This window comes from Haemaphysalis longicornis, unplaced genomic scaffold (genome assembly GCF_048455015.1).
Source record: "Haemaphysalis longicornis isolate Haplotype H1 unplaced genomic scaffold, Haemaphysalis longicornis Haplotype H1 scaffold_1, whole genome shotgun sequence".
In the NCBI taxonomy this organism is placed as follows: domain Eukaryota; kingdom Metazoa; phylum Arthropoda; class Arachnida; order Ixodida; family Ixodidae; genus Haemaphysalis; species Haemaphysalis longicornis.
The window spans coordinates 51,751,429-51,773,931 of record NW_027526203.1 but is presented as its reverse complement, the minus strand read 5'-3'; the positions used below and the strand labels follow the sequence as shown (position 1 = coordinate 51,773,931).

Genomic DNA, 22,503 nt, shown 5'->3' with positions numbered 1-22,503 from the left:
AAGCCAGGAGGAAGGGACGGCGAGATCTGGGGTGAGGACACCTCGAGAAACGGGAGTGCAAAAGCATTTCTCTGGGCCCGATCTTAAGCCAACAACGACGAATTTTACGTTTCTTTTACAGATAATATTGCGTTTCGTAAGAACGATCGGTGACTATCGTTCCACCGCGTTAATTTCTACCGTGCACGGCGACACGAGTGGTTTAAATTGATCCGCAGCACCCCTAAGTATAGTTCGCAGTTTTTTTATTTTTGATTGATTGATTGTAGGTTTAACGCGCCGATGCAACGCAGGCGATGAGGCGCGCGAGTCAACGCAGAGAAGCTTATCGCGAAAAGCACACCAAGCATGTAACGAGCCAAGAAATACAATTCACTTACTGAAATCTAGATCGGAGGAAAGCCCTGCAAAGTCACCGCGTACGCCACGCCGCCGCAAAAGCCTAACGAACGTTGATCAGGTACTCGTCGAGATCATCTCGAGCAATAACAGAGGGTGGGGAAGCGCATTGCTATTAAACGTCAAGAGTTGCCTACGCAAGGAAGATAGCTTTACGAACTTGTTTCGCAAACCAATTGACATTGCAAGGCGCCAAACACTTTTAATAGTAGGTGACTTCAATGCACTCTACCAAACATGGGGATACAAGCGGGGAGCAATCGAATGACGTAATCTCTGGCTGGAAGCAAAGCAGGAGGGGCTGTCTCTGGTCACAACCCCGCGCTCCTCACTAGGATAGGATTGCAAGTTCGCGAATTCTTCCGTAGAATGCGACTACGCGAAACGCTACCGCGCGTACTCCCGTGTAGGCAACACAGGGAAAATCAAACAGCACGGGAAATCTCGAAGAAAACATGACTCCATATTCACCTAGCACAGCCTCGTTTTAAACACATTTCCACGGGCTAACCCTCATCTCCTGAAATTGTCGGTGATTTCCTCCCTTATGAGACTACAATTCCTCCGATACAGAGCCGGTGTAGCCGACGAAGTGGGAATATCTTATCATCCAGCAGAGGGCGCGGGATCAAGCGCGCGGGCATGAACCACATTTCGATCCATCGTGAAGCGGCGCACTTGAGTAGACGACGTAGCCAGTACCCCTTTACAAAGCATGTTTCTAGAGCGGAAGCACCACATGATTTGGCAACAAGTCAGTGGCGCATAAGGAACCCCGTCAGGCGCTAGGTGGCGCCTTCGGCGCGGCAGCCGTCGAGATTCGTGGAAGTAACGGTTATTGCCGGTTTGGTTAATTGCCGCAGTGTCAACTTGTGATTACAGTTCGTTCATGGTACACACTTGTCGTGTCAATTCGTCTGCGTCGGCAGCTCGACAAACCACGATGTAAAGCGACCAGGTCGAAGAGGTACGTGGTGCGAAGAGAGGCTTGGTGCACGCGCGCATCATGCAAGGCTCATCCGGCTTCGGAGACGGCGTTTAACACGCACGAAGATCAACCAGCGTCTCCCAGCGTTATTACACGCGCGGATAAAATTCACCCACTCTAGTTGTACGGGACAGCACCGCATGATTCAGCCAAGGGCATCGTACGCGGCGTCCCACTCCACTTCACGGAGGCCGAGATTATTACTAATACGCACCAAACTGAAGAAATATACGGTGTAAGCAGACTAGGCCAAACCACGACAGTCATCCTGACTTTTGCGGGTGCAAAAAACCCATACTACGTACGACTCCTTGGCGCGAAATATCCATGCTCGATTTAAGAAACGGCAATTCCTGTTTTTCCACCTGCCACGAGGTCGGACATCGTTCTACGGCATCCCCTCACGCAAATCTACGAGTCTGTCACCAATGCGGGATCCGCAGCGCTGTCCCAGACCACCAATGCTCACCCACCTGTGGCCTGGTCCCTCATCTCTCTCGCTCACCTGGTTGCACCACACGCTACGCAGAACCCTACATTCTGCGACAACGACGGTTCCGACAAGCTAGGGCTGCTTGTCGGGAGCCACTGCGAGACCCAACTCCACCCCGTGGTCGCTGGAGAGAGCGGCCTGCTACCCCGGCGTCTTAACGGAGGAGCCGATCCCACACCAGAGGACCTGCTGCACTGCCATCGACCTAGGCACCTCATAATTCTCTGTGTCCGGACGGGTAGCAACCACGGCGCATCGAGAGCTACAGAGACATTACCCAAAACCCCAAGTCAACATCGTGTGGACCCGTGCCCACACCTCACTGACTGGTAACAATTTCGCCTATTTCTGGATTTTCTTATATACCATGGCTTCAAATATATTTTGTCACATCGCACACTTGTTGCAGACTACGGGTCCAGCGTGACTGAGGGCCTAGCGTAACGAGCTCTATTGCCCACACTAATTAGCTCGAAACAACCGGCAGGAACATGGACCCACCGATGGAGGGCGCTGATGAAGGAGGCGGCGCATCTGTTCCAGAGGGCAGCAGCAACACGAAGCAAGCGCGTCCTTGCCGGAGCCTCAACATGAGTCATGGATTCCTAAGCGACATCCAACCCACCCAAATGCTGCGTCCTCGCGTTGAGTGTAATTTAAATGTTGAATTGTTAAGGATTTCAAGCTACACCGAAGCCCAGCCAAGGGAAAGAGTGAGTGAGTGTGAGAGGGAAAGAGGTTCCCAGCCTGCACCACATATGTATCGCAGGGAAAGAAAGGGTACCGAAACTTTCAGCGTTCTTTGAGTTAAACATCTACAATATTGACTGTAACACGTTCGAAATATTCCGTGTACCGGCACCCATCGCGGTATTTCAAAACGCCCAGCCTGGAGCACAGTACCCTTCTACGGCTGCACTTCTGATGGCGCACCGTCTTATACTTTTTGCATGCAAAGAGACGCAGTATTAAGACAAACACAGCGTGCATTTGTGGACATACCTAGTGGTTACGAGTTACGTCGGAAATGGAGCAAGAAATTGTGGAACCGTGTTTAAACCAGGATTTCTATACTGCCAAGCTCAAAAGCTTCATTAAACCGCTGATGGGTTGCCCATAGCACACGAATATTTGAAGACGGCTTCGCCTCCACTATGGTCTCCGTCTCGAAAACACCGTGGCGATCTTTCCTCAGTTCACCGCGGTGCAACCCCCCTCTCCCGTGCCCTGTGTACAAACAGTTCGCCTGTGACTCACTTAGCCTGCGTTCTTCCCTTTCAACGAAATTGGTTTAGAGGGGCTCTACTGCACGGGTAAGAACGGTGTCTGGTGTAAAGCATTACGACTTCCTTTTTCGTAAAACTTGCTACTTCGTGATCTTCTATTGGTGTCGAGTACCGAAGCCGGTTACGTCGGCTGTTTTTCCAGCGCGTCAAGAAAAAAGGAAGGATAAAAAAAGCAGGCAGCCTACGCATAAAACTGCATTCTCTATCTGAGTGCTCATATTCCGGTTTCCTGCATTTATGCTTTTATTTTCTCTCCACTTTTGTTTCCCCGAATATAAAAAATTGGACATTTGAGAGTACCAAGACGAAAAACTACGAGATAATTACAGTCGCCAATAGCCATCGTAAATCAGCGCATTTTCCGCTATTGTAGCCCTGCCTTAATTGGAGTATACATATGTGAGTGCTACGGTGGTGCAAATGAGAGCAGCCCAACCCTCCAGAAATTATCATTGCAAAATGACTGCTATTTGGTGTCCAGTGAGCTCCCAACATTCGTTACTACGTATTCCAGTGAGGCCCTTTCCGCAGGCGAACCTCATTTCGATCGTTGTGTAAGCATCCTAGTCTAGTGTGCGGCACAACACAACGTCGGTGATGCCGGCCGCTTATTGTCGCGGTATTAACACCGCAGCTATTTAGGTATTAACAAAGGAACTGTTTAGCGGCTCGGAATAATCGGCAATGATGCCCGTCACGCCAGCCGAAGGTACCCCGCCCGTCCGACACATGGCGCCAACGGCTCGATGGCGGTACAGTGCAAGCTCTAGAAAAGCGACGCACGTCCACCTGCCGCCCTATATATGCAAAGGTCAACTACCTCAACCCTGTTCGTGAGCTTCCAATACCTACATACCACAGAGAATGTGGCTGCGAGATACCCCCAACTCTGAGTGAGGTCGACGCCAGCGTGCCTTAGTCGGAAGTACTGATGTCGTAGTCAAACGAAAGTGTGCCATGCACGATCGTGAGGGGCCAGGCTACTTCGGCCGTACGTGCCCAAAGCCGGCCAGCCACCTTTGAACCATTACAGTGGGCAAGAAGTGGTCTCAATACGATGCGACGGCCATTCAGAGGACGAGCTCCGCTCGTGCACGGGAGCACGCTGTGCACTACTTGCCCCTCGTGTTTCGCGAAGCATTGGGTGTCTGATTGATTCGTTTATTCCACATCTGGGTGATCTTTTAGACTTTTTTCACGTCTACTTGTCACCCGCCAAGACGATTCCATTATGTTTGGTTAGCCTCTTGGCGCAGGATTTACCACTGGACTCCTTTCTGAGGAATGGTGTGACGTTTTTTGACTTTGCACCTGATTGCATATTTCTTTACTTTGCTAAAGCGTTGGACAGAGTTCACCATTCTTTACTTCTACATAAAATAAGTGTTTTTGCATAGATCAGCTAATACGGGACTGGAAGGGCGCTTTTTTAACCGCACGTGTTCAATCTCTCTGCGCTATTGACTAAAACTGTCTACAGATCCCATCAGCCTCGGTGTTCCGCAAGGAACAGTTTTAAGACCTCTCTTATTCTTACTAGATTTAAGTTATTTGTCAGCTAATATCCCATCTCAAAATAGAGAACCGCGCTGAAATAGTGCAGCTTCAAAGTGGCTTGCATAATCTCTCTGCGTGGTGTCAAACATGGCAGATGCAGTTAAAAGTCGGGAAATGTACGCCACTGTGAATTTCTCGTAATAATCAGCCATCTCCCACATACACTCTTAACCATTCCCCTTAACAGACCGCGCCCTCTTACAGGTATCTTGGCGTTAACATTGCTAAAAACCTTTCGTGGAACTCACATATAGAATTTCACTTCCAAGACGAACCAAACTCGGGCCACCTTAGTGTAAATCTCTCACCATTCTCGTTAAAATTACTCTTATACAATACGAACCTTCACCCTAAATTAGAACATACTTCTATTTGGGATCTGGCTCACACGACATTATTATATTGGGTCGAGATGTACAAAATTGCGCAGTACAATGCCGTCTAATTATCATAGAAGAACAAGCACCACCCAAAGGAAAAAACCTTTGGCCATTCCACCCTCTCGACTCCCCGAAAACACTCACGAATTCGACTCTTTCCCAGAATAAGTCCCCATAACTTTACGTTGTCTAATTCATGGATTCGTCAGCACCGTAAGTATCACCTCGCCAAGATCACTTGCACAGAATGAGGACGTACCTCATTCTATACGGTCACGCATTCCACATCCGTCTTTCCCCAAACGTGCGAGGATTGGAACAATCTACCGACCTCATTACATGTATTAAAGAACCTAACATCTTTAGCTGTAAATAACTCAGAATAAATTCCCTCTGAGTGCCCCAGTTGTATACCTGATCATATTTATTTTAGAGATGCTTTACATATTGCAGACTGAATTCGCCGCTTTGTACATGAGTTGTATTTCCTATAGCCTTTCATAGGAGTGTTGCATTGTTAAATTCAAGCAGTGCATGTGTCCTACCCTAAGGGTATATAAATGAAATGAAATGAAATAAGGCCTGCTTAGTGAGTCTTCTGAAGTCCTCGACGTTTGTGTCGTCCCTGGTGACTCCCTTCGCCGCCTTCCACCTTCCATGCACAAAACGAATTGTCCACGGAGTGGAAACGAAGATTTCACCCAGCGAACACCTTCAGCGGTTATTAAGGGATGGCCGGTACATTTGTTGTACCGTTGCTCCCGTGTACTGGAAAATATCAGCATTTCAACAAAATCACTGATCGCCACCTTGGCGGTTAGCTCATGCCCATCAGAAATTAAAGCCTGAACGCTTATTTACTGGGTAGAAACATTTTCCCACCACCAGGCCACAGCGCGGGGTCTTCCAACTCCTCGTCCCACCCCTGCAGTTGTGGAGGCGAGCATTGCACTAGCCAATGTACTCCTGAAGAAGTCTCTTGCTGCCTTTGACAAGCTTCTCATACAGATGACTATTCCAACTGCCCAGCTACTGCATCTCAAATTAGTATGATTGAAGTATTTGAAAAGCGTCAATGTTCTGGCAAGGAAGCAGTGGCGATAGTTAAAAAGGGGACGTATGGGTATGGAGGTGCTGCCCCCGTTAAACAACATTCAACGAGGCTTCCTTTTACTAGCAAAACACGTCTTTATATCCCAGAAAATAATCGCCGAAGTGCTTTGAGTCAACTTGATAGAAAACGTTTCGCACGGCTGTTTACTCCTATTCCTATCCAAGGGCAATACACTGAGAGCACATCAAATAGGCTTTCGTCCACGTTGCTCCATCTGGTCTGCCCATGTGGACTTGGAGAGCTCTATCCAGCTTGCACACAGAAATGAATAAATTTGCGCACTTGTCATACTAGACATATCCAAAGCATACGACAGTGTAGAATACAGCGCTTTTACACGTAAACTTGAACAATGTGTAGTATCCACTTACATTTTCGCATCCTTTCAGCATTTCCTCGTAAGCTTTTCTGCAATTTATTCCTAGCAACAATGAGGTCTGCCGTATTGTTAATGCGCATGATATACGCTTAACCTCAGCAGCGTTGGAAATCCATGCCATTTTTCAAGTTACAGAAATATTTGGATTATGTCGAAAGGTGGAAACAGGTCTACTTTGTGGAATAATGTTGCCACGTGGGCGGTCCTCGTACTTCCCGTATTAATACCTGTTAGTCTGCCTTTCATACCGAGGGAACATCATTCCGCAAGAGACATCTTTAAAATACTTGGGGAATATCTACGATAGTAAGCTTGATTGCCCGCATCATATAGACCACATTGCGACGAAAGGGGAATGGGCACTTGATATGTTCAACAGAATAAGCAACAAACAATCCCGGATTGAGAAGAGACACGTTAATGTTCATTTACAGCGGGTACGTGCGTCCAGTTATGAGATTGCGACTGGAATAATCCGATGTCCCTAGAATCTGGCTGCCAGCCGTCGTGCTAGAGACGACTGCACTGTGCCTGCTATCAGCCCGCTCGGCCAGATCTTTACGGACATCGAGTTGGCTAACGCAGAGTATATCTGTAATGAATGCGCACTCCAGAAGTCCTGTAATTATGAGAATGGCTATTCCAGACAAGGTAGAATAATTTGCGAGAACAAGGTGTGAACAAACCTGACGCAGCCCCGCTTTCTGGATGCCCCAGACAAGGCGAATGGGATGGCCAAGGTGATTCTACACATGACTGCTGTGTTTCGTTACTCCATCACCCATTTGTGGTCTCCGCGTTTCTCACGGTATACATTGCCAGGATACGTATTGAGCGTTTATCTCATGTTCATTCGCCCCAAAACTGAGATGGGCTTCCGAATAGAATCAGGCAGGCGTTTTGCGCTGTCAATGTACGAGTGCACTCGTCACAGTGCCGTGCCCCGCGCCGCCACTCCAGGAGACTAATAGCCTGCTTACAGACGGACGTAAAGAGATAGGCACAGGACACGGTGATCTCGCAATGCATGCGTATGAGAGTGCTTGTTGGACCTGAGGCTGCACGAGTGCCTTGACGCCGATTGAGCGCAAATACGCAACTGACATCCCTGGGCACTACGGGGCTTTGCGAGCTGCGTGGAAACGGGCAAATCCGATTCCGAGATGAGCAGAGCCCCGCAGTTGCACGAAAAAGCCAATGCCAGCGAAATGATGGAAGCTTAGGGAGTGATTGATGGCTGCAGCGTAGATCCGAGGAAAGGTGCAAGAAACGAGACAGCATTTGGAGGTCTATGCGATGCAGATCCCAAGGCAGCAACATCGGGAAGGTGGTCACTGCTGACCGAACTGCCAACGGGTGGTTGGCCCAAATAGCGTTGTCGAACCGACTCCACGCGGCAGTGGTAAGACTTCCGAGAATGTGTGTGCTCCCGTTTGACGCGGAGACGTTAGTTTCAAAGGCTGCTTTCCAGGATGATTAGCATGGGTGGCCTTTCCAGCTGTCCGCGTCGTTAGGGCACAGGGGTCACCTGCAGCCGTCAACGGCGTTGTGAGTGACCCCCGGCCCTTGGTGATGTGTCCTCCAGCGTGCCGAAATCAGCTCTGCTGTTTCAGAAATTTCAGAGGCATGGAATTTGCTTTAATTTTTCGTCTCAACCACTCTGCGGAGTTCACACAGGCAGCATGTATGCAAACAACCAGGTTGTAGTTCCCTTTTCGCGGTAGCTCGCGGCACCTAACGTGCAGCGTCCTCACTAAATTGCCGCACCCCATTAAAAAGAACACGAAGTGAAGAGGAAAGAGCGGAAGAATGGTTAGAAACCGTTAGAGACAACTGACAGGCACCCTCTTAAACAGTTTGCCTTTGCCGGTTAGTGAGCGAAGGCGTATTGCAATGTAGTACGATTTCGTGTAATTTTAAACCCTGATTAAACATTACCGAAAGTTCGGCAAACGATAATTACAAGTGCCGTGTCATTCTGAAGCTGTTTCTTACTCTTTATATCCTTTCAGGTTGGGCATACTCTACATCTGTATTTTCCACAGCAGATTTGGATTGCTGTAATACTATTGCAATACAGATCCGGCTCTGGCTTGTATGCAACATGTTGGTATCGGTACTAAAGTCGGCTATGGGGAAGTGCAAGAAAACTGGACAGCTATCAATGCCCGGCCTGCACCTGGTGGCGCAGAAAGGTTGCATTTATTTCTCTGTATACTTTTCATTTTTTGATGATGATGGTTGGTGTTTTATGGCGCAAGGCCAACGAGGGCAAAGAGCGCCAAAGAAGAAGTTATTGAGTTTTCATCACACCGTAAGTACTAAAACATGTAACTAAAAGTAAAGGTGATGCAAAACAAAAGACAATGGAGATGGCTGGTGTATAGGGCCAGGGTGATTACACATGATATGACAAGAGCTGCAGGAAGTTTACCTCAGCTAAAAACTTAAAAACACGTTGACTAGAAAACATTGGTTCGTCGGCTAAAAAATATGATGGGTGCAAAGGAATGTGTCGTCTGTATAATTCAGGGAAATGTTTGTGTCGTGTTGTGTCAAGTGCTCTGCATGTGATTAGTATGTGGACTACGGATAGGCCCTTTCCACACCTGCTACACGTGGGTCCCGAAGTTCCAATGAGCAGGTGGGAGTGCGTCGCATGTGTGTGGCCTATCCGCAGCCTAGCCAGGGCAACTTCAGTGTATCTGTTGTGTGAGTCAGTTATGTAGCGTCCCAGTTGTGGTTTTATTACGTGTAGTTTGTTGTCTGTCTGTTGACTCCAATGTAGTTGCCATGTGTTACGAAGCTGTCGTCTGATGTGTGTCTTTAGGTCGGTGTAAGGTACTGTTGTTATGTCAACTGTGGTCATGAGAGCAGCAGCACTAGCCATTTGATCAGCGGTCTCATTGCCAGGGATCCCACAGTGACCTGGTACCCAGCATATGGTTATTTCTAAATCTGAAGCATATGCAGTCATTATGACCTTTAAAAGAACATTGATTACATAGTTTTTTGACGACCTTCCTGATGACAATGCCTGCACAACGCTTAGAGAATCTGTGTAGACGATGGACTTTGGAATCTTATGTTCGAGGATGTGATTTGACACGAGTAAAATGCCATATGCTTCTGCCGTGTAAATACTGCTGTGAAAATTCATTGTTTTGATAACACTAAAATTTGGTCCGTGCGCTGCACAAGGGACAGTAGAATTAGTTTTGGACGCGTCGCTATAGAATTCTGCGCACCTGTACTTGTCCTGCAGGAACAGGAAGTGCTGCAGAATTGCATTCCTGGGTACCCTATTTTTTTCTACACGAATGAATGACAGGTCGCATGTTACAGGACGAAGATGCCATGGTGCGATAAAATTATGAATGGGTGTCTTGTGCGTGTCTGAAAGGGGGACATTGAGTGCAGAAGCACAAGCCTCCTCCCTAACTCTGAGAGAGAACGGTAAGGGAATAGATGGCCTGTTTAAAAAGAGTTGTAAATTTGATGTATCGTTCATGATGGGATTAAAAGGATGGTTGGTCAGTGACACGATCTTGGATGCATACAACAGGTCAACATACTCCCGCTGATGCCCTAGGCACCATTTGTCGCACTCGACATAAAGACTTTCAACGGGGCTACTGCGGAATGCGCCACATGAGAGGCGAAGGCCAAGATGCAGCACTGGGTCGAGCATTCTCAGTGCGGTCTTTGTCGCCGACCCATACACGACACTGCCGTAGTCGAGCCGAGACCCCACCAACGCTGTGTACAGGCGCAGCAGGAGTTGTTTGTCGGCCCCATAAGATTGATGTGAGAGGACCTTAAGAATATTCATTGTTTTTAAGCATTTGCATTTGAGCTGTCTGATATGTGGGATGAATGTAAGTTTTTCGTCGAATATGATACCTAAAAACTTGTGTTCCTTGTTCACAGGAATTGGCACATTCGCAAGAGTGATGTCTGGGTCCGGGGGGACGCCACGCCTCCTGGAGAATAGAACACAAGAGCTCTTCGCGGGATTAAGAATAAAGCCATTCTTGTCAGCCCAGCCGGCAAGCTTCTTTACGCCGAGCTGGACTTGACGTTCGCAGATGGACATATTACATGATTTAAAAGATATCTGCACGTCATCTACATACATGGAATAAGAAATTGTAGGCGGCAGTGCCTTCCCAAGGGAGTTCATTTTTACTATGAAGAGAGTGCAGCTTAGAACCCCGCCTTGCGGCACGCCATTTTCTTGCACGTGTACCTTTGACAGTGCAGAACCAACTCTGACGCGAAAGGTTCTCTCCGACAAATAGCTAGCAAGGGTGTTAAACATATTACCAGAAACACCGAATGACTTCAGGTCAGTAAGGATCCCATAACGCCAAGCGGTGTCATAGGCCTTTTCTAGGTCGAAAAACACAGTTAAACAGAACTGTTTATGCACGAAGGCATCCTTAATATACGACTCTAGTGCCACAAGTTGATCATTCGTGGATCGCCCTGCCCTGAAGCCTGCCTGGCAGCTCTCGAGAAGGCCGTTATACTCCAAAAAGTACACGAGCCTCCGGTTTATCATCTTCTCGAGAAGCTTGCACAGGCAGCTGGTCAGGGCAATGGGTCGATAGCTAGCGGGAGAAGAAGGGTCCTTCCCTTCTTTCAAGAATGCTACAACTATGGCATCCCTCCAAGACTTTGGAATGTGCCCCGAAAGCCATATCTTGTTGAAAAGGTGAAGAAGTGTTACAAGAGTGTCTGTGTGTAAGTTCTGTATCATTGTATATGTAATGTTGTCTGGGCCTAGAGCTGAGGGTTTACACGTGCTCAGAGCATCCCTCAGCTCATATAGTGAAAACAGGGAGTTGTACGAAGTCTGTGATTTGTTGTTGTCGTGTAGGGACTTCTTTTCACAAGAGGCTTTATGTTTCAGGAAAGTGTTCGTGTAGTGTGCTGAACTGGACACGTGTTGGAAGTGTTGGGCGAGTGTGTCAGCCTGGTCTTCCAGAGTGTCCCCTGTTGTACTGACCAGGGGCAGGCTGTGTGTCTGTTGTCCTTTGAGTTTGCGTATACGTGTCCATACTTTCCGTGTGTCTGTGAAGGAGTTTATTGATGTTATGAATGTACGCCAACTCTCTCGTTTTGCCTCACGGCGCACGCGTTTTCCTAAGGCCTTGGCCCGTTTGAACAAGAGGAGGTTTCCCGACGTGGGGTACCGACGAAGGATACCCCACGCCTTGTTCTGGGCCTCTCGCGCCCGCCTACAGTCCTCATTCCACCACGGCCTCCGCTGGTTGCGCGGGGCACCAGAGACGTGGGGAATGGACTTTTCGGCGGCGTCGAGGATGTGCGCCGTGAGGAGTTGGGTAGCTTCTTCAACGTGTAGGTGTCCTATGGAGGTGTGGTGTAGTTTGGATGTCTCTGTAAATGTATTCCAGTTAGCTCGTGCATCATTGAACCTATTATGGGAAGATGAACTGCTTGGGCCTTTACCTATATATGTAAGTGAGGTGGGGAAGTGGTCACTGCCATATGGGTCAGTGCCCACACCCCACTCGAGAAGAGGAAAGAGAACTGCGGAGCCAATCGCCAAGTCAAGACATGAGTATGTGTTGTGTCCTATGTTATGGTATGTAGGCTGTTTACTGTTGAAAAGGCATGCTCCAGAAGATGTAAGGAATTTTTCTATCAGGCGACCTCGGGCATCCGTTCTGGAAGAGCCCCAAAGAGAGTTGTGAGCATTAAGGTCGCCTGTAAGGATGTATGGTTCGGGCAGCTGGTCAACCAGCGCCTCGAAGTCGGAGCTCATAAGCGAAACATCAGGAGGAATGTATATGGAGCATACCGTTATCAACCTATTAAATATTATTAAGCGTATTGCTACAGCCTCAAGGATAGTGTTCAAGGTGACAGGGTGGCATGCTAAGGATTTCCGGACGATTATGGCCACACCGCCAGAAGAGTGTGTGCAGCCATCCCTGTCTTTCCTGTATACCAGGTAACTATTCAAGAAATTTTTGTGTTTAGAATTCAAATGTGTTTCCTGAACACACATTACACTTGGCTGATTGGTATGCAGAATCTCATAAACGTCGTCAAGATTATTCAGAAGGCCTCTGCAGTTCCATTGAACAATATTTTCTCTTCCTATTATATAGTGTGAGAGCTACTGGAGTGTGTATGTTTATGTGTCGTCTTTCGGGGCTGTGACTCTTGGATTTGGCTTTTTGGGCGGCCTGTCTGAAGGCTTGGACGTCGGAGGCCGCTCCTTGCGCTGCGTTGCAGGCAAGAACGGCACGACGTCCATCTCGTCGTCCGATGTCCTGGGTGTGCCCGTCGAACCGGGCCCCCCGGACTTGGCCCCCCTTCGGGGGCCCTTCGTTTGAGCCGCCAACGCCGGTGGTGTTGAAGGCACCAGAAGTGGCACGGGCGGTGTGGTGGCGGTGGGAGCCGGTGCGGGGCTTGTGGTGTCCATGGCACCCTCCAACGCCTTGTAACGCCTCGCGCTACTTCTTAGCATACTTGTTAGCTTGCTGCGGCATGTGACGCAAAAAAACTTACGGCCAGTCTCTCTATGATTTATTTGCTTAAATCCGGTTCAACGCAAGAGACGGAGCCACCGTTTTGCAAGCACGCTATTGCTCCTCCCACTGGCGCTTCTCCGGCGCCCCATCAGCGCGGCAAGAGTGAGAGACTTACAATCTTTGAATACTCGTATACACTCGGTGCTTCGCCCCTTTCCAGGTTTCACGTTAGAGGAGAAAGACCGGAATTTTTTTCTTTTGTCTCAGGTTCCCCAGACTGCAGTGCACTCCGCTGGCGCCACACCGGCGCCCAAAGCACTTCCGGTCAGAGCACTTCCGGTCCAAGAACTTCCGGAACCCCATCTTTCTCCTCCTCTGGCTGCTGCCCGCCCGAGTTTGGGACGTGCAGTTCAAATTCCACCGGCTGTCCTGCCTCAAACAGACAAAATCCCCATTCGCATCACGGTAATCGTCAATCCAACGGAATTCTACGCAATTGTGCATGCGGAAGACGACTGGGAAAAGGTGGGCTTTTCTTCTTTTTTCCTCTTTGTCTACTTGGTGTATTTATTCGTTCGTGGTGTGGGCTATTTGCGCATTTCCATTTTTGTCAGAAGGCAAAGCACACAGATGCATGCGCCATCTAACGGCGTTCCTCGTACTTAGGCATTTCTTCTTTTGATACCTGCTGCTGTAGAAAGCTTCTTAATCGCATCGGGTTGAGTAGAAGCATGTGCTGCCGCAGCGAGCATGGGGGTAGCCCCTGTTCAAGTCTTTTAAACTGTCGGTTTTCAAGGTGAAAGGCATAACAACTCGAGATACGAAAAAGCAGAAGTGTTTCCGGTTCAGAAATGGGTCACCATGGTCAAGGGTAAGAAATACTCCCAAAAATGTCGGTATTAACTTCTTCCGGGGTGCGTGTGTGAATTGATTTCAATAAAAGAAATCTATGAGGTTAAAGACTGAATTTCATACACTTTAAATCGTATGGGAATCGAAACTGGGCAGTACCGAGTAGGGTCCGACTGCTTTACCGCCTAGCTACATGAGCACCGTGCAGCGGACCGACAAATGGTAACCTGATGTAGGCATCGCTGACGTCATATCACGTGGCTGGTCACGGGACGGCAACGGAATATTACAGGTACACTAACTTACAGAGAAATGTGTTTCTGGGGAGACTGTGTCATGATGTGTCGCCAGTCTGCCTGTAGAACCAATACGCACTAAAACACCAAGGAACAAAAGCGAAGAGAAAGGCGCAAACAGGCTGTATCAGTAAAAAGTCGGATAAGTACCGCTGCCAGAGCCCCTAAAGCTTTCTGCTCACGTCAAAGCACGTGCGCAGATGTTAGTGCATTCAGGAATTTTCTTTCCGGAACAAATTCAGGCCTAATATTACCATTCCGGGAAAGCTATTTTCCTTCACCTTCTTGTCCTTTAAAACATATCTTTAAACCACCTAAAGTAGACCACTTTTACCATGCCTCATTTCCTGGCGTTCTTTAATGCTAGCTTTCCTTTCTGTATTCATTCAAATATCCCCTGAATCACAATTCTGATTCGCAACACGCTTAGAGGGTCTCGGTTCTGGCAATAGTGGTGCAATAGGTAGCGTACGAGGGTTACCCGCAAGTTCACCGCTCCTGACGCCCGTATGTTCTAGATTTCGGCTCGCGCTGAAGATCCCCAGGTGGTCAAAATTAACCGGGAACCCTCCACTACGGCACACCTCCATAACGTGTGCAGTTTCGGAGCGGTAAATACCATAACCGATCAAACAATCAAAGTTTACCGCCCCTTACTCGTCATAGCACTCTGTCACGGCCCAGATTACGGTGCCGGTATTTTCAGCTTGAGTTTTCGCAGCGGCGCTGGGTACCTTACCACGTCTAGCAAACAATTACATCCGCATAAAGAGCTAAGAAACGTGAAGGCATTACTGCATTCCTGGAACTCTGTCTGGCATGGAATCACGCCAGCATTCCAAGGTCCCACCCGAAAGCATGTTTCTATTCCGTTTGCCTTTCTTCCCAGTCTTTCAAAAATACATTTATTCCACCGGAAAAAAATTAACTACTCCCCTATGGCTAAACAGAAGACATGTACTGATGTACTATTAGCGGCATACAGAACTCCCTGGTAAGAGTGTTGTTATGTAAGCCATGGTTTTACGTCACTGGACGACTCATTTACCATTTTGTGTTTCATGGTCGCAGACGATGGAAGATATGCAGAAGCGCCTGGCCTCCTGTGCTGTGTCCAGCTCCCCACCTATGGTGGATGAGATTAAAGAGGGAACATTCTGGACATGCCGCTTTGATCCTGACGGGCACTGGTACCGGGTGCGGGTGACGAAGAGTGCCTCAGAAGACCGCAATGTGAGTGTTGGGAGAGCTGTATATACGCGTATGAACGAAACTTTTCCATATGGTATTGAGGGTGTTTGATGATTCCGTCGATTTAAAGAATACTGGCACCTAAGTTTGATCGATGCTGATGTAGTTTACTTTGAAAACATATATGCGCGAAGTATTTGAGGACGCTATTCCTTATCGCCATAGACACCAGCAGGCTCATGATATATATTTAGGTGTACGGCTTCTTATTCGTCGACCCCTTATGCTTCATACTGTGCCGTTTGTTCAGAGATGGAACTGTACAAGTTGAAGCAGGAAATGCAGTCCTCGTCGCGCTGGCCGCGCACCACAGCGACTTGAAAATTGCTACCTTTCTGAAAGGAGCCAAGTCTTTCGTTTACAAAGTGCGGATGGAGGTCGTGTGCTGTGGCGCTGGTGTGGCAGGTTTAGCGGAAAGGAAAACGCACAGTCAGCGGACAGACGTCGTCAGAACTCCTTAGTTTCACCGGCGGTGGTGTTATCCGTCCTCTGCAATGACGTCAATGGCATACTGGCACACTTTTTTGCAGGACTCCGCGTTAATGCTGAAGGGTACGTGGATGTGCTTGGATAGAGAGTGTTTAGAAAGAAAGGGGATATGTCTTTCAGCAAGATTTGGCTCCTGCGCACACCGCCTGCGTAACCCAATAGTGCCCGGCTGACTTCTACGGCCCTGTCACTCCAAAACTGGTGGCCTCCCAGCTCTCCAGATTTAAATCCTCTTCCCCACTATGTCTGGGGCATCGTTAAGAGAGTTAAAATACTCGTTAAAATACTCGCTTTAACGTTAAAGCGAGTATTTTAACGTCGTTAAAATACTCGCTTACGGCTGCCATTTCTAAATAAACGGCAAACATCTCTAAGGAGAACCAGATCCGTGCATGCAGCCGTTTGCGAAGCCGAATCGAATCCTTTATTGCTGCCGATGGCAGATTCATTGAGTAGTTTTGGAATTAAACCATAACAGAAGTACTTCGCAAAGTTTGGTGAAAATACGTCTGATTTTGCTGGAGATGTTCTGTTGTGCCTCACACCAACGTTCTGTTCTCAAATACCTCGCGCACCCGGTATATACCAACAAGCCATTCTCGGGATACGAGCGTGAAATGTATCTTGGAACCGCTATTAACTAATATAACTGCCACAGTTTTGGGAGGCCGGGAGAGAGAGAGAGAAAATCTCTTTATTGAAGAAGGAAATTCAGAATAATGGGCCAACATGCGTACGTCGACATGCTACTCAGCAGGAAGGGGAATGCTGAAAAGATAGATGATTTCGAAAAAGAGTAGTAGAGGAAAGGAGAAAATGAGGAGATAGCAACATTAACAGGGACATAGTATGTAGCGAGGGGGCTACGTATGCAGGGCTTTCTGCTGAGATGTGGTAAACGGTTGCTAAGCCATTCTCATATTGGCCACGTCGATGAAGATTTGCGGTGTAGACGCTTCCAACCTGAGTGGAGTCCGCCCCTTCATGCTCAGTGACATGCTTATATTGGTAGGGAACGTAATTTACCAGCAGCCGCATACAAAAAATGACGAAGCTAACATTTTGGTGGGGCTTGTGGCTTCTCTTTTCCTCTTTCCGCCTTTTCCTCCACTTCCCTTATTTGTAGGCAGTGGCGATATTTGTAGGTTAGCCTCCTCTAGTTTGGGGAAAGGTTGGTTTGCAGCACAGCAATTTAGACGGGAAACGCCCGCTCAAACTGTTTATTTCCGCACAAAGCGTTGTTTTCACCTGCGCGGAAAAGAAAGTGGGCTCTTCTGCGGAAATATCGTGCATGGAGGCTGTCATAAATGCAGTGGGATTTTTTTAATCAGAACCTGAAGTAAACGTAGAAATGTCTTCAATTTGAACAGGAATTTTGTTACCGCAGAAAAGTCTCGTTTGCGGAAAAGTCTCGTTTAAAAATCGCGGCACTCCTGGTGTTACTGTTTGTTTGAAACGTAATTCTTTAAAGGCTGTTGTTGATTTACGGGGTTGCTTCAAAGTTCCGCATAATTATACATCAGGTCCCATGACAAATCTGTGCACAAGCACGGTTGGCTAGGTGCAAAGCTACCACGGAAGCAGTTGTCTCAACCTTGAATAGTGATGTAGACGTGTTATTGTTTACTCAACAGCCTTTACATTTTTGCGCGACATTTCAACCGTGTACATCAGTTCGGGACTGATGGAAGCCTCGGTGCATGAGAATTTTATGCAGATGTGCAACCGGGACAGAGCTGAGTTTGGAACGCACGTTGGCACTCCTTTAGAGCGCATGAAGTCTCTTAAGATTTAAGCACAAATTTAGGTGTATCGCCCAGCTCTTGCGAGTGTCTGTTTCCTCTTTCCACCTAAGTGACACAAATCAGTGTCAAGAGCGGAATAAACTGCTTCAATGTATTTGCGGGATTGTTCAAAGTGTGTGCCCGACCCACCTGTATTCTGGCTCAGTGCCCGTTCGTTGTTTTTATTTTCCCCCGGCAGCAACGAGCCCAGGTTCACTTCGTGGACTATGGGAACTCTACCCTGGCATCCGTTTCCAACCTCCGGCCGCTGCCCTGCCACCTTGCTACTTTGCCCGCGTGTGCGCACCGCATGGCCCTGTCCTCGGTGGCACCCCGAGGTGTGGGTGGCGAGTGGGACAGGGAGGCCATCGAGTTCTTCGTCGCCCACACAGGCTTCGACGCAGTGTTTGAAGCCAGGAGGAAGGGACGGCGAGATCTGGGGTGAGGACACCTCGAGAAACGGGAGTGCAAAAGCATTTCTCTGGGCCCGATCTTAAGCCAACAACGACGAATTTTACGTTTCTTTTACAGATAATATTGCGTTTCGTAAGAACGATCGGTGACTATCGTTCCACCGCGTTAATTTCTACCGTGCACGGCGACACGAGTGGTTTAAATTGATCCGCAGCACCCCTAAGTATAGTTCGCAGTTTTTTTATTTTTGATTGATTGATTGTAGGTTTAACGCGCCGATGCAACGCAGGCGATGAGGCGCGCGAGTCAACGCAGAGAAGCTTATCGCGAAAAGCACACCAAGCATGTAACGAGCCAAGAAATACAATTCACTTACTGAAATCTAGATCGGAGGAAAGCCCTGCAAAGTCACCGCGTACGCCACGCCGCCGCAAAAGCCTAACGAACGTTGATCAGGTACTCGTCGAGATCATCTCGAGCAATAACAGAGGGTGGGGAAGCGCATTGCTATTAAACGTCAAGAGTTGCCTACGCAAGGAAGATAGCTTTACGAACTTGTTTCGCAAACCAATTGACATTGCAAGGCGCCAAACACTTTTAATAGTAGGTGACTTCAATGCACTCTACCAAACATGGGGATACAAGCGGGGAGCAATCGAATGACGTAATCTCTGGCTGGAAGCAAAGCAGGAGGGGCTGTCTCTGGTCACAACCCCGCGCTCCTCACTAGGATAGGATTGCAAGTTCGCGAATTCTTCCGTAGAATGCGACTACGCGAAACGCTACCGCGCGTACTCCCGTGTAGGCAACACAGGGAAAATCAAACAGCACGGGAAATCTCGAAGAAAACATGACTCCATATTCACCTAGCACAGCCTCGTTTTAAACACATTTCCACGGGCTAACCCTCATCTCCTGAAATTGTCGGTGATTTCCTCCCTTATGAGACTACAATTCCTCCGATACAGAGCCGGTGTAGCCGACGAAGTGGGAATATCTTATCATCCAGCAGAGGGCGCGGGATCAAGCGCGCGGGCATGAACCACATTTCGATCCATCGTGAAGCGGCGCACTTGAGTAGACGACGTAGCCAGTACCCCTTTACAAAGCATGTTTCTAGAGCGGAAGCACCACATGATTTGGCAACAAGTCAGTGGCGCATAAGGAACCCCGTCAGGCGCTAGGTGGCGCCTTCGGCGCGGCAGCCGTCGAGATTCGTGGAAGTAACGGTTATTGCCGGTTTGGTTAATTGCCGCAGTGTCAACTTGTGATTACAGTTCGTTCATGGTACACACTTGTCGTGTCAATTCGTTTGCGTCGGCAGCTCGACAAACCACGATGTAAAGCGACCAGGTCGAAGAGGTACGTGGTGCGAAGAGAGGCTTGGTGCACGCGCGCATCATGCAAGGCTCATCCGGCTTCGGAGACGGCGTTTAACACGCACGAAGATCAACCAGCGTCTCCCAGCGTTATTACACGCGCGGATAAAATTCACCCACTCTAGTTGTACGGGACAGCACCGCATGATTCAGCCAAGGGCATCGTACGCGGCGTCCCACTCCACTTCACGGAGGCCGAGATTATTACTAATACGCACCAAACTGAAGAAATATACGGTGTAAGCAGACTAGGCCAAACCACGACAGTCATCCTGACTTTTGCGGGTGCAAAAAACCCATACTACGTACGACTCCTTGGCGCGAAATATCCATGCTCGATTTAAGAAACGGCAATTCCTGTTTTTCCACCTGCCACGAGGTCGGACATCGTTCTACGGCATCCCCTCACGCAAATCTACGAGTCTGTCACCAATGCGGGATCCGCAGCGCTGTCCCAGACCACCAATGCTCACCCACCTGTGGCCTGGTCCCTCATCTCTCTCGCTCACCTGGTTGCACCACACGCTACGCAGAACCCTACATTCTGCGACAACGACGGTTCCGACAAGCTAGGGCGGCTTGTCGGGAGCCACTGCGAGACCCAACTCCACCCCGTGGTCGCTGGAGAGAGCGGCCTGCTACCCCGGCGTCGTAACGGAGGAGCCGATCCCACACCAGAGGACCTGCTGCACTGCCATCGACCTAGGCACCTCATAATTCTCTGTGTCCGGACGGGTAGCAACCACGGCGCATCGAGAGCTACAGAGACATTACCCAAAACCCCAAGTCAACATCGTGTGGACCCGTGCCCACACCTCACTGACTGGTAACAATTTCGCCTATTTCTGGATTTTCTTATATACCATGGCTTCAAATATATTTTGTCATATCGCACACTTGTTGCAGACTACGGGTCCAGCGTGACTGAGGGCCTAGCGTAACGAGCTCTATTGCCCACACTAATTAGCTCGAAACAACCGGCAGGAACATGGACCCACCGATGGAGGGCGCTGATGAAGGAGGCGGCGCATCTGTTCCAGAGGGCAGCAGCAACACGAAGCAAGCGCGTCCTTGCCGGGGCCTCAACATGAGTCATGGATTCCTAAGCGACATCCAACCCACCCAAATGCTGCGTCCTCGCGTTGAGTGTAATTTAAATGTTGAATTGTTAAGGATTTCAAGCTACACCGAAGCCCAGCCAAGGGAAAGAGTGAGTGAGTGTGAGAGGGAAAGAGGTTCCCAGCCTGCACCACATATGTATCGCAGGGAAAGAAAGGGTACCGAAACTTTCAGCGTTCTTTGAGTTAAACATCTACAATATTGACTGTAACACGTTCGAAATATTCCGTGTACCGGCACCCATCGCGGTATTTCAAAACGCCCAGCCTGGAGCACAGTACCCTTCTACGGCTGCACTTCTGATGGCGCACCGTCTTATACTTTTTGCATGCAAAGAGACGCAGTATTAAGACAAACACAGCGTGCATTTGTGGACATACCTAGTGGTTACGAGTTACGTCGGAAATGGAGCAAGAAATTGTGGAACCGTGTTTAAACCAGGATTTCTATACTGCCAAGCTCAAAAGCTTCATTAAACCGCTGATGGGTTGCCCATAGCACACGAATATTTGAAGACGGCTTCGCCTCCACTATGGTCTCCATCTCGAAAACACCGTGGCGATCTTTCCTCAGTTCACCGCGGTGCAACCCCCCTCTCCCGTGCCCTGTGTACAAACAGTTCGCCTGTGACTCACTTAGCCTGCGTTCTTCCCTTTCAACGAAATTGGTTTAGAGGGGCTCTACTGCACGGGTAAGAACGGTGTCTGGTGTAAAGCATTACGACTTCCTTTTTGTGTGTGTGCCCGACCCACCTGTATTCTGGCTCAGTGCCCGTTCGTTGTTTTTATTTTCCCCCGGCAGCAACGAGCCCAGGTTCACTTCGTGGACTATGGGAACTCTACCCTGGCATCCGTTTCCAACCTCCGGCCGCTGCCCTGCCACCTTGCTACTTTGCCCGCGTGTGCGCACCGCATGGCCCTGTCCTCGGTGGCACCCCGAGGTGTGGGTGGCGAGTGGGACAGGGAGGCCATCGAGTTCTTCGTCGCCCACACAGGCTTCGACGCAGTGTTTGAAGCCAGGAGGAAGGGACGGCGAGATCTGGGGTGAGGACACCTCGAGAAACGGGAGTGCAAAAGCATTTCTCTGGGCCCGATTTTAAGCCAACAACGACGAATTTTACGTTTCTTTTACAGATAATATTGCGTTTCGTAAGAACGATCGGTGACTATCGTTCCACCGCGTTAATTTCTACCGTGCACGGCGACACGAGTGGTTTAAATTGATCCGCAGCACCCCTAAGTATAGTTCGCAGTTTTTTTATTTTTGATTGATTGATTGTAGGTTTAACGCGCCGATGCAACGCAGGCGATGAGGCGCGCGAGTCAACGCAGAGAAGCTTATCGCGAAAAGCACACCAAGCATGTAACGAGCCAAGAAATACAATTCACTTACTGAAATCTAGATCGGAGGAAAGCCCTGCAAAGTCACCGCGTACGCCACGCCGCCGCAAAAGCCTAACGAACGTTGATCAGGTACTCGTCGAGATCATCTCGAGCAATAACAGAGGGTGGGGAAGCGCATTGCTATTAAACGTCAAGAGTTGCCTACGCAAGGAAGATAGCTTTACGAACTTGTTTCGCAAACCAATTGACATTGCAAGGCGCCAAACACTTTTAATAGTAGGTGACTTCAATGCACTCTACCAAACATGGGGATACAAGCGGGGAGCAATCGAATGACGTAATCTCTGGCTGGAAGCAAAGCAGGAGGGGCTGTCTCTGGTCACAACCCCGCGCTCCTCACTAGGATAGGATTGCAAGTTCGCGAATTCTTCCGTAGAATGCGACTACGCGAAACGCTACCGCGCGTACTCCCGT

The 22,503-nt window shown here is 48.9% G+C and overlaps 1 protein-coding gene and 1 long non-coding RNA gene across 2 annotated transcripts in view; one reads left to right on the top strand and one right to left on the bottom strand.

The window, feature by feature from the left end:
* LOC144164107 (uncharacterized) overlaps positions 1–22,503 on the bottom strand; it is a 189,152-nt gene that overhangs the window by 86,392 nt on the left and 80,257 nt on the right. The window lies entirely within an intron of this gene.
* The window catches only part of LOC144174046 (uncharacterized), a 29,425-nt gene continuing 20,314 nt past the window's right edge, over positions 13,393–22,503 (top strand). Inside the window, exons 1-5 of the mRNA XM_077702461.1 lie at positions 13,393–13,627; positions 15,322–15,483; positions 17,974–18,215; positions 19,947–20,292; positions 21,488–21,729. Coding sequence (XP_077558587.1) covers positions 15,325–15,483; positions 17,974–18,215; positions 19,947–20,292; positions 21,488–21,729 — 989 coding nt within the window. The 5' untranslated portion in view covers positions 13,393–13,627; positions 15,322–15,324. The remainder of the gene's footprint in view (positions 13,628–15,321; positions 15,484–17,973; positions 18,216–19,946; positions 20,293–21,487; positions 21,730–22,503) is intronic.